The 12,545-nt window shown below is 39.0% G+C and overlaps 1 protein-coding gene across 4 annotated transcripts in view; it reads right to left on the minus strand.

Moving 5' to 3' along the window:
* The window catches only part of Ptprg (protein tyrosine phosphatase receptor type G), a 671,458-nt gene that overhangs the window by 288,083 nt on the left and 370,830 nt on the right, over positions 1–12,545 (minus strand). For all 4 annotated transcript variants that reach the window (XM_003480132.4, XM_063257832.1, XM_013143912.3 and 1 more), the window contains exon 3: positions 3,168–3,347. In XM_003480132.4, the coding sequence (XP_003480180.2) occupies positions 3,168–3,347 (180 nt within the window). The remainder of the gene's footprint in view (positions 1–3,167; positions 3,348–12,545) is intronic.

Here is a 12,545-nt window from a genome sequence, read left to right on the forward strand (position 1 = left end):
CAAAGGAGGCCACAGCTTGTGACATACATCAGCAGGGCCATCTAATTCTTCACTTCTGATCATTTAGCCAGAAGATAATGCTACAAACAGTAAGATTATCTTGAAATGTTCTTGATGAATGCATTGTCTTTCACTTCATGAAAATGAAAAAAAGAGAAAGAACTTCAAACTAAATGAGAGCCGGCACAACAGACAGTTATAACTCCTCAAGAAGAAATAGAGGCGCTATCTGTCTTGCAAAGGTATTTCAGACAATTGCCAGAAGTGGGCGAGGTGAGACCAAGTAGCTCTATTGATCACGCCAAAGGGATATATAGCGATATGGGTGGGGAGGGGTGGGGATAACAGATCTGAACATTAAAACTGTTTTACTGGAAAAGCTACTGTCTGTATATCATACCCTGTTTTAAATATTAACTTTCAATATTCACATTTTAACATCCAGAAGACAGAGTCTATTTTACAGATAAGTGACCTGTAAATTTCTTTCAGAAAAAAAAAATATATATATATATACAGACTCACTCCTGAAATTACTTTCTGGAAATACAAGCTTCAAGAACATACTTTTAGGAAGGAAAAATATTTGTTGCTTAAAAATTACTAAGTTAAGATATACTTAGATAGATGTAAAATTAATAATTGCTGTAGAGTCAAGTCATGTGGCTTAAACCATATGGATTTTGTTCAAAAATCTAACTTTATAACTTTTTGTCAATTTGTGTAGTTGTAAGAAATAATGGAGACATATCACATCCCTTTACCTATTTCCTCCAATTACACCATCTTTCAAAATTCACAATGAGATCTGTGCTTTAAAAAAGAATTGAAATTATCAAGGTTGCCCATCAGTAAAATTCCCTGTGGAGAGCAGCCAGCCCACCCTAATTTAGCCACATAGCAACCTGCATTCATGTGTGCAGGCAGAGCGAGCAGATTTTTTATTTTCCCTGAAACACTGGAAAATTATGAATTTATATAGCATTTTAACAGCCACAGAATGAAAGGTCTTAGGCTTGTGCAAAAACAACAAAACAAAATACCCACAAGCTTTATTTCAGCACCCAATTTTCTTTTTGTCTTTTTCTTTTTTATCGGTACCAGGGATTGAACTCACAACTACACACTTGCAAGGCAGGTGCTTACACCACTGAGCTAAATCCCTAGCCCCAAGTACCCAAATTTCAAAACCACTGTTAAGTTGATATGCTTTGAAGAAATCAAGAAAATAATTTTATGTTCTTGTTTCAAACTACATATAACCAACTGGCTGTCACTTTGTAAAAGCCCCTCCCACAGAGTTATTTTAGAGGATTTATGATAGGGGCCTATCCAGGATTATGTCGTGAATTTGACAATAATAAGTACAGTTTAAGAAATATCAGGGGTTGATTTCTGCTTCTCCAAATGCTGTGCTTCTGAAATCTCTGAAACAGATGTGTTTAAATCTGGCAAGCTGTGCTCCAAAATCAGAGCCAGGCACAGAGAGAGGCCGCCAGTGGTAGGTAACTCTGGAAAGTCGGCAGAGTGACAAGAGATTGATAACCAGCTTCTGGAAGACCAAGGTCATGAATCAACTTGCACTGAGTGAACCCTACACATGACTAAAACCTTTCATTGGTGATACCAAGCTGAAAGCTGTCACTGAAGCGTGTTATCTTTGCAGAAGGCTGTCAGGCATTGCAAGTCAAGTAGAAAACCACATCAGCGAGCCTAGTGCATTGCCTTTGGCAAGCTTCCAGAACAGGGCACTAGGATGGCACTCAACTCCAACTTCTGACCATACCCGAGTTGGTGAAACTCTCCTACACCACACTCAGACATGCTAAAGAGGAATGCCCCATTACAGCTTTTGACAAGACAGGTGCTTTTGACATCTGAAGCAGGACAGAACCTGAATTTTAACGATAAGCACAAAATCTATGCTGAAGAGTGAAAAGCTGTATACACAGCAGTGCTGGTACACAAGTTCTTCCCAAAGAGAAAGAATCAGGGTGCAGGACAGGGAGACTGCTGTAAAGACCGGAAGGACAACTGCTCAGGAACACGTCGTGAAAAAGAGCCCTCCCCATGAGTCACGAAATGAGTCAGTGGGGAGCAATCCTGTGGACCAGCCAGGCCAACTCAAAGCAATCCCCCACAAACATTCAGACAAACAGTGGTCTAGAGAAAAAAATGGAACTCCAGTGCTGCATGTGCAGCCGGGCAGAGTCAGAGAAAAGGCCACTCTGCAACATGCATGAGACCAAAGGGCAGGCAGTGAAGTCACCAGAGCCCGTGAGTGGCTTGCAGTGACATCTTTCATTACCACGTGTTTATTTAGAAAGGAGGAGAGGAAAAAAGAGCAAACTTACTTGGTTATAAGGCATAAAAATCATGTCTAGGCGCCCACACAGCCCGAGGCAGTAGTAAGCAGGACGTAATACATCTCAATATTGACTTTTCAACAGGCCAATGGAGCACAGATAAACATTTGTGTCTCCCTAAATGGACAATCCAGAACAGACCTCTGCAGCACAATAATTAACAATGGTATTAGCAATGGTATTAGCAATGGCAAAGGGATCATGCTGTCTATTCACAAATCCTCAAAGAACAAAGAGAATAAGGAAAAAGGAGTAGAAAAATCAAATTACAGATCTGAAACTCAAACAGATGCTTACCTTCACTCTGGATGATTAACAAAGCAAAATCTCAAGAAAGAGAAGGATTTTACTTCCATTGGCACACTGGGCACAATGTTATCTGACAGAACTTTGTACGTGCTACCCAAATGGTAGCTTCCAGGTATATGGGGCTGGTGAGCTTCAGAAAGGCCCCCACCACAATGGACGAACTCAATTTTAATCCTACTTTTCAGATATGTTACATTTCATAGCCACATATGACTAGTGGCTACTATACTGGATGAGATTTCTGAAAGGCCACTCAATGTCCCTTGCTAACTTGCTGAATCATTATAAACTGATTAGGTTGGTGCTACCTTACTATCTACTTGTCAAGTTTTTAAAAAACTGAAGCACAGAATAATTAAGTAATCTGCGCAAGGCCACCAAACAGGTTGGTAAACCTAAGCCCATTAAAGAACAGTTACGTGCTTTATTTAAGGAGCAGGTCTGGGTAAAGATTTTACGTTGACCCATGGAAAAGTAAAGAATTCAGCCCACCTGTTTTCCCCGTGTTTTTCATCCAGGTTTTGTTAGAAGACTCATTGTCAAAGCCATCCAGCTGCAGATCTTGGTATTCTTCTCCAACGCGTGCACGATGGTCTACGATGTCTATGGGTGACTGGTGACGGCCTCCGCAGCTGACGCTAGATGTGACCCAGTGCTCAGGACCATAGGTACCTGTTGAAATAAAGCAGCATTTCAGTCCACAAGATTCAAAGGCCAGGGATGGAATAAGCAAGACTTAGAACACGAGGGGGGTGCATGCTCCAAAGTCCATTCCCCAACATGCCCTCATTTTGAAGAAATCAGTGCAGAACTGAGAAGCATGGATCAGATCCATCTGCTGGACGTGGCAAGATTTCAGAAAAGATATGTTACTTAAGAGAGGTTGCTTCTTGATTTGCAATCAAACATTTGCTAACTTAATCTTTAATCAGATTCAGAGAGCTGCACAGAAGGGCTGTCAGAGTTGTTCACATTTTTGAAAAATTTTAAATAAGTTTCTTAAAATAATCAGAGCATTCATTCACAAGAAAGTGACTTAATCAACTTAGCAGTTTTGCTGTTGTGAACAATGTCCTGAGTATAGCTTGCTTCTTAGCTCAGAAGACTATGTAAACAGGAAAGGCAAAAAAAAAAAAAAAAAAAAAAAAAAATCAAAATTAAAAGCCTAGCATGCTTATAATCCCAGCATTCTGAGAGGCTGAGGCAGGAGTATTCAACACTGGAGCTGAGCCTAGGCAACTTAGTGACTTAGGAAGACTCTATCTCTAAGAAAGTAAAAATTTTAAAAAGGGTTAGAGATATAGCATAAAGGCCCAGGGTTCCTAGGACACCCCTCAAATAATCTCTTTTTATAATTACTTATAAAGTATTGTGAATTGAACTGCCTGAATTTTTACAAGATAAAACATAGACATCTCAGTCAAGAAAATTTAGTGTGTACATATATGTAAATACACGTATCTTATAAGTTTTGCGACTTTAAATATCTTCCAGTATCACATAAAAAGATAAATGGCTACAACGAGATTAGTAGACCTCACCTCACCTAAGGAAAGACTGGGCAAAATGACAAGGGTAAGTTTCCTACTGTTCCCTGAGAAGGCCCATCCTGCCACCAGGCCATCATTTACCATAGCATGCCCTATTCCTTCAACCAGTACTCTCATAGCTGATACAAACAATGATACCAAAAAAAAAAAAAAAAAAGGAACAATCACAGAGAACATGGGAAAATCACAGAGGACCATTTCAGTCCTGGTGACAGAAAGTTCACAGCTGCAAGAGCATCTACTTTGCCCTTTAAAAGTGGTTCACAAAGGGTTACAATGGTATATACCTATAATCCCACCACTCTGGTAGGCTGAGACAGGAGAGGCCTGATTTTAGTGAAACCCTGTCTCAAAATAAAAAATAAAAAATGGTTGGGGATATAGTCAGTGTGAAAGTCCTGGGCTCAATCTCCCAGTACCAAGGTGTGGTAGGGGGAATGATTCATATTCTGGCTACCTGACCAACATTTAAGACCTGCTCTAATGTCTGGGTAATTTTCCAAACAGTAAGGTAACAACAGTCTAACACAAAGATGTTGATAGTGTTGCAGGCAGCTGAGTTAGTTAGAAATATTATAGGCAGTCAGACAGGGCTAGGTCCTCAAAGAAGCCAGGGCAAAGGCCTAGTACCTTGCAACCCTGGGGGAGACAAGACACCTCTTGCTGTGGGCCAGGCCTGAAGACAAAGGATCAAACAAATGCATCCTCATTTTAAAGACTGATATACTAATTAGTTCCCTATCACCTTGAGGAAGCCAGGAGTCAACATTACAACCCCCTAGGGAAGAGTCACTGCTTTCTAAGAAGGCCTGCTTTCTATGCGACTTATTTGTCCCAAATTTAATCAGTTTTACCTGAACTGTTAATCACATTGGCTAATTATAGTTATGTCCCACGTTATGCCCATCTGCATTGTGAGTTCCCAGTTTTTCTCACCTTACAAACATCTCACTCCATGATTTTATTCTTAAATTCCCTGGAAAAGACAGAGTTCTGGCAAACCACTCGGGATGGGTCTGTCTCTCCCTCAGACAGAAGCTTTCTTTCTCAATAAATATATTCTGCTGTTAACCTCCGTTTTTCCTAAAATTCATTTTGCAACTTTAGAGAACACAAAGTCATGGACATAGTAGGTTGGGAGTTTCATTCTCCTGTAACAATAGGATGGCAAAACTCAGCTTAAATCTTCAGATTGTTACCAATGAATAAATGAATCTTACTAGTACAAACCCTGGCTATATTTTGGAGAACTTTGAAGGCATTCTTAAGTGCCATAACACTTTCAAAGAAAGTTAATATCACCATTTCTATGTAGTAGAAATCCAACTGAACCAGGAAGTGTCAAGGCTTTTTCTTCACTTGCTTCATTTCTCACACACATTTGCTAAGAGTGTGAAGAGTCACAAAGGGACAGGGTGGAAATCTGCACATACTGCAGTCAAACATGATTTTCATCTTCTGTTTAGACATTTGAGAAAAAGGAGAAGGGACATAACAAATGGCTCCAATTACCCTGTCCACAGTTGAAATTTTCTTCCAGATGCCAAAAGAATATATGACAAAACTGAATGAAGTGCTTGTTGATATATTTGATGCCTGAGCAACATGTGAATTTTTGTTAGCTACACTTGGGTCTCTATGTTCAAAATATGGAAACTAATGTTTTTGCATCACTTATGTTTGTGTGTGTACAAAATGAGTTCCGGAAATTTACAAGTATAAAACCACACTCAATGAGAAAAAATGCTATGAATTCATAGTAAAATGAATTCAACATGTACAACTCTAGAAACATAATATGTGCAAGCCAGCATTTGTTAAAACACAAATACTAATACTGATAATTATCCCACTATCAAAAATAGTAATAATAACAACAATAATACCCTGCAGGGATCGAAAACTATTTGCCATTCATATTACCTCTTGCCACTTTCCAGATGTGGGTGAGATATAATTTAGCATTCTATAAAAATATAGCCAGGGTTTGTACTAGTAAGATTCATTTATTCATTGGTAACAATCTGAAGATTTAAGCTGACTACATGCTTGCTTTCACACTTCTACCCAATATACATTCAAGTGTAATTTTAATTGAAACTGATCTTCCACTTCAGATTTTAAATTAATTCTTCTTGGGATTGCGTCATGCTCCAGACACCCTTGCCTTGCAAAACCCCCTATGTTATTAGTGGAGGAAATAGAAGCTTTTTCCAACCTTGCAGGTATTGATTACCTATTCTCACATCCAAGCACTGTTGCCACTCCACACTGTATAAATCTCTCTGGTGTTAAGACACTTTATAAAGGGCTCAGAATTATATCATTAATCATTTGAAGTTGTGCAAAGTTTCATAGTATTGAATGCTCTGTTTTTCAAAACTATGAATAAATGTTTCTAGGTAAAAAACATAACACTATGTAAAGACTGCTGTTAACTTAAACGTAGCTTAGAGAAAGAAAAAACAATGAGCAGGAAGCTTTCCTTGGTAGGTATGTCATTACCCACCTAAAATAAGGAGGAAAAGCCATCTGCAAGTTACTTTCCTCTTGCTCACTCTGCATGCCTACCCTGCAGGAGGCTCACTCATGGGGAAGAGCTCACCAGCTCTGAGATCACAGCCTCAAACTCAAGATCAGGCTCTCAAAACAAACAAGGGTAGGAATCGTACCATTCACTTGTTAGAAGCCTTGCAAATATGAGATCTGGATGGAGTCATCCTGCAGACCTATGAATACCAAGGGAATCTAAACAGTGCTTCAGCATGAGATGGAAAACTTTTTTTTTTCCTTTACTGTAATAAATACCTCTGAAACCTCAGACTAAAGGTCTGATCTCAGTGCAAATGTCCCTTTGTAAGGAAGGTTCAGGGGTCTGTGATATCCAGCACTGGCTCCTTGGGTTCCTTTGGGTCTTGTTATCACTACTATAATTTACTGTTACACCTAAACTTTTGTTTTCCCCCACTGGTGTTTAACTTTGAGAAGAGGTTTCTTTGATGTCTTGTTTAGGACAGGATCCATGTAGCAAGTCTTTAAGACATAAATTTTTTTTTTTTAAGGAGAAAAAGAAAAAAAAAAACAGAAAAAGGGTACAAGTTATACAGAATTTCAGAAAAATAAACAGTAGGAAATCACTACTTAATAGATTACACATTGTTATCTTAGAAACAGTTGTTCAAGTTACAAAATTAAAGCATACAAAATGGACTTTCAAACAATGAGACTGGAAACAGTTTTGTTCAATGATCTGACAAAACTCAGTAATATGGTTATCTATCTTATACACTTAAATATATATGCAGTTATATTCTTTAGAGCACTTTCTTTTCCTTTCTTTTGTACAATGACAATTACACATTTTGCGTTTTATTACTCCCACAGTTCTTATTACTTTTTTTGAAGAGAGTAAAACCAAATGTGACATAACAGAACAGAGTCAGTCAAATCAAAAGGATGGACATAACAGATAATGTAAAAACAAAATACTAGGTGATCAACAATTGTTACCATAATGCCTCTTGCTATCTTAAAAAGAATTGCCTATATCATCAGTTATAATAAAATTGAATAAAACAGTAAAGAATAAAACCAAAGCACTGGAGACATTATAGGACTTTAAAAGAAGATAATAGTCAACCAGAATGGGCGTCATAATGAATCTTACTGTCTTCACAGTTTTGCCTATACTTTCGAACTTGGTACTATCAAGCAAAGCAGAATAGAGGAAAATCAGTCAAAGCAAGATGGTGAGGGCTATATAGGGTTTCAAATCAAGTTAATAGGAAATCAAAGTAGGTTACTATAATGTATCCTGCTATTTTCCCCTTAATTAAAAAGTAAATAATTTTAAAAAAGATTTAGATAAAAGAGGGCATAACCACAAAATAGCACAGGTCAAAGCATAGCCATTTAAGCAAAATAGTGTTTCACCACAAGATATGCTGACATAAAAGTAGTTACATAGTGTCTCTTTCCTTGAAATCTTTGAGTATAACTTCGTATACTGTAGCACCAAACATATCAAGACAATGTAAAACCATTCAAGAGAACAACATTATTACAGGGTATTTAGAACCAACTATCAGAAAATGAACCATGGTTTCCGTATAATCTCCTTGTCTATAAAAGTGTTTGCTTATATTATCACATATAATAAAATCCAATAAGATACAATAGGTTAAAACCGATGGAGACAGAAAAATAAAAGCTTGATGGGACTTCAAAGCAAGATGATACTAAATCAGCACTATCTATTATGATGTCTTGTTTTCTCCAAATAGCTGTTCCTACCATCCAATCTTCTCTGCCTCATTTCTGTTGAGCTCTTTTTCTGTTGTTTATTGTCAGTTTGTCTTCTTCATTTCGCTTTCTACTCCATTCATTGTGGCCTCTCTGCCACTGTTTTTGAAGTCTTGGTATTTTCCTTTTTAAGAATATCCTGCAGTATTCTCTGTAGAGTTGAATTGGTGGTTGCAAATTCCCCTAGTTCCTCTTTATCCTGGAGGCACCTTGTTTTTCTATGCATTTCTAGGGACAGTTGTTCAGGATATATCAATGTTATAACCTAAGGCCCCCTAACTGTCACGCCATAAAGTCTGTTCTGTATAAGCGCCACCTGCTGTTTTCCCTCCCCTTCTCCCTTCACATCTAACTAGGTTAAGTTTTAACTTCCCAAAAGGCCACAAAACAAAGGCCTGAGGTAATAGATCCTGACAACCCCCTTCCCTACCCGGTGGCACGTCACAAATTGTGTTAATTGCATTAGATTGTATTAGATTGTACTATTCTTCACAAAAATAGCTTCTTTATATTTGTATCATAGCAATACCTGTAACTTGGCCTTACTGTATGTGTTTTCCTTTTCCCTTTGGGTGACCTAATTGATATGTTAATCAATGCTCTCAGCTCCTCTCCTCTGTAAAGAATTGTAAAATCTTACCTAATTGATATGTTAACCATTGTTGCCCTCTACAAATAACAGTTGTGGTGCTGCAGTAGGGTAGCTAAGGTTGTTAATTGCTGTTAGAATTCTCTATTATTTGCTAAGAAAAACAAGATTTCTTCTTATCTAAACTTGCTTATATGCAGGGAGACTTGCTTACCCTTACCTGATCTTGCCCTTCCCAAGATGTGTAATTGTGCTTTCTGTTTGCGCCACACCCCCATCCCCTTCCTTACATTGTGTGACCAGCAGCTGTTTGTGGATTTACAAGATAAAAGCCCTGACTTTTAGCTGTCAGGTGCTCAGTCTCCAAATTGGCTCCTGGAGGCTGTGTCACCAGGCCTGGAAATAAAGCCTTTGCTTCCCAAATTTTAATTTCTTGCTTCCTTGGATTTTATACCAGGGTCCGAGTTATCACAATCAATCTTGGCTGGAGGTTGTTATCTTTCAAAGCTTGAATTATTTTCCCCCACGCTCTTCGTGATTTGATGGTTTGTGCTGAGAAGTCTGCTGTAATTCTGATGGGTGTTCCCTTGTAAGTGATCTGTTTCTTGTCTCTGACAGCTTTTAGTATTCTGTTCTTATATTGGATTTCTGGAATTTTGATTATTATATGCCTGGGTGTAGCTCTGTTTGGGCTGTAGGTGGTTTGGGTCCTGTATGCCTCATACATCTGAGTATCTTTACCTTTTGCTAAATTAGGGAAATTCTCTTGGATTATTTCTGTGAATAGCTTTTGTAGTCCATTTGTTTGTGTCCCTATTTCTTCTTTTATGTTCTTAATTCTTAAATTATAGATCCTCTTACCATCTTCTAGCCTTTGTATTATGGTTGTTTTCTTGTTAATTTGGGAGCATGAAATGAAATTACAAATCTGCCCTCCAATTCAGATAATCTATCCTTAGTTTCTCTCAAGCTGTTATGCCAGCTTTTGATAGAGTTTTTAGTTTCCTGGTAATCTCTTTGAACCTGCTTCACATATTCTACATTTTCTCTATTTTCTCCATCAAACAATTCTCCCCTTTTCTGTTCTTCCATTCCACCATCTGTTTTTTTCTTGGGAGGTGCTTAACATTTGTCTAACTATTCTACTTATATCTTGCTTTATTTTGTTAAATACTTAATTTTTAAACTCGTCTATGAGGCTCTGGAGATATCGCTTTATGTCTATTGGTGCTGTGTCTGATATTGCATGTTTTCTGTCTTCCTTTGTGTTTCCCTTTCCTGGATCAGTGTTCTCAGGATTGGGGACTGAGAACCCTTTCTTGTTGCTTCGTCTTCCCATAATTTTTATTCCTTCCATACATGCATATATAGGAGGCCCAGTTTCTTTCTTTGTCGGTTACAATTTGTTTGAATCCACTGGCTAGGTGTTCCTGCCCACTGCAGTGTACTAGGGAGACATAGACCTGGGCAGCCTCTGCTGGGCCCATCCCTCCAGGTCATCCTACCGAAGGCTTCACAGCTAGGGTGCACCTCCAGGCACTGGGACCTGGTTTGAGCTAGCCTACTGGGTCTTAGTCAGCGGTGTCACACAGGCCAGGTACTCCCCACCAATCTCGCTTGAGAGGGGAATATGCGACTAATGTCACTGCAGCGTCCTGTTCCAGCAAGTTTGCCCAGTCCCAGTATGTCCTTTGCTGGAGCCTCCTACTCTTATGAAAGGGTCCCTGTCCACTCACTCACCGCAAGTCGATGTAGGGCTCCCTGCTAGTCCTGCTCTCAACTCCATTCGCAGATTCTGGCTCACAGAGCTTTCGTGCGTCTCTCTCCCTGCCCAGCAGATTTGGACACAGCGGTGGCAGCAGGAAATTCAAATAGCGGCTTCCAGTGGCACAGGTTCTAGCTTACATTCTGAGATTTTATCTGTTCCTGTTATAGCACCAGGATTGGATTTCCAGTTGGTTTCTCTTAGCTTAGTTCATTCCTGGGTCGGCAGGGTGTATCTCCCCTTTCTTAGATCTCCTCATACCGCACCATTCCTGGATTTAAAGCGGGGTATCTCAGAGAGCCTATATAGCTGCTTTCGGAAATCCAAGACATATCTTTTTGTGCAAACAAATGAGATGAAATTAAAGATAGGCAGAATTCTATCTTCTAATGGTGAGATCGTATGTTCTCTGTCATGACTTCAGCTTTAATTGTGCAAAACTGTCTACAATTCTTTACTAATTCTTCTTCATTTTCTTGGTCTTGAGAGTGAGGATGCCAGTTTCAGAAGTAAATACACCTTTTCTTCATTAATACATTAGTCTCAGTGGTGACATGGTAAGTGATGCTGCAGATGCATGATATGCGTGACAGCATATGTGTGCAAATCTAACAAGCAAACCAAGAATGACACCGGTATTGTAAGGCAAGGGTGCAACATAATATTACTTTCAATGACTTGTGAAACATGATGATGTTTTAGACCTGCTTTATATTTCGCATGCTTTAACAGACTTCTCTAATCAACGAAGGTCAACCAAGGAGGAAATTAAATCTTATTAATCAATCCATGATTGTACCCACTTAAACACTGGCTCAGCATTTGCTGGGTACTAGCCATAGAGTTTAGGAAGGAGTGTTAGGAGACTGAGCAGCCTCTAGTTTCCTTGACCAAACTAAGCTGCTTGTGGTTCACTGTACAATAAGGTGTCCGCAGCAGAGCAAATCTGGGATGATAGGAGATAATCCTTGGTAAATGCTTACCAAAGAATTATACATTCAAAGCTTCCTAGTTTTTGTTGTTGGGCTATAAAGCATACAGCAGGCACGTCACCCAACCAGAAATGAATGGACAGAGAAAGGCTCCCACCTGTTCTAGGACACAACTTGCAGAGGGGACATTTCCTGCAGTACGGAGTTTAGTGGACAGGTTTTCCCACTTGGGCCGAGAATAAAAGTTAAAAACAAAAACCGATTACTCCTCTGATAAATAGGCTTAATCATATCTTTGGCCGCATTTAGTGACCTGCGTGCAAAGAATTAGGTAGAAAAAGATAAACATAAAAATTTTGAAGCCACATGTGGTGGCACATGCCTATAATCCCGGAGGCTCAGGAGCTTCAGCACTCAGGAGGCTGAAGCTAGTCTGAACTACAAAGCAAGGAAGTCTCAAAAACAGAAACAAAATAAAAAACAAAAACAAAAAACTTTCAGAACTTTCAGATGGGAGCTGAGGATTTAGCTCTGCGGCATAAGCGCCTGCCAGTCATGAGTTAGTACCAAAAAACAACAAAAAAAAAACTTTCCGATGGAGAAGAGACTCCATAATGGCAACATCTTCATATAATGGAAGAGTTTTCATAAAGGCAGTAAAGACTCACAAGCCCTACCTCAACCTAGTGGAAAAGGTTATTAACATAGACAAATGAAGTGGCTGGCAAGGAC

Source organism: Cavia porcellus, unplaced genomic scaffold, assembly GCF_034190915.1.
Source record: "Cavia porcellus strain 051 isolate PalLab524CR breed Dunkin Hartley unplaced genomic scaffold, mCavPor4.1 scaffold_10, whole genome shotgun sequence".
Lineage (NCBI taxonomy): Eukaryota > Metazoa > Chordata > Mammalia > Rodentia > Caviidae > Cavia > Cavia porcellus.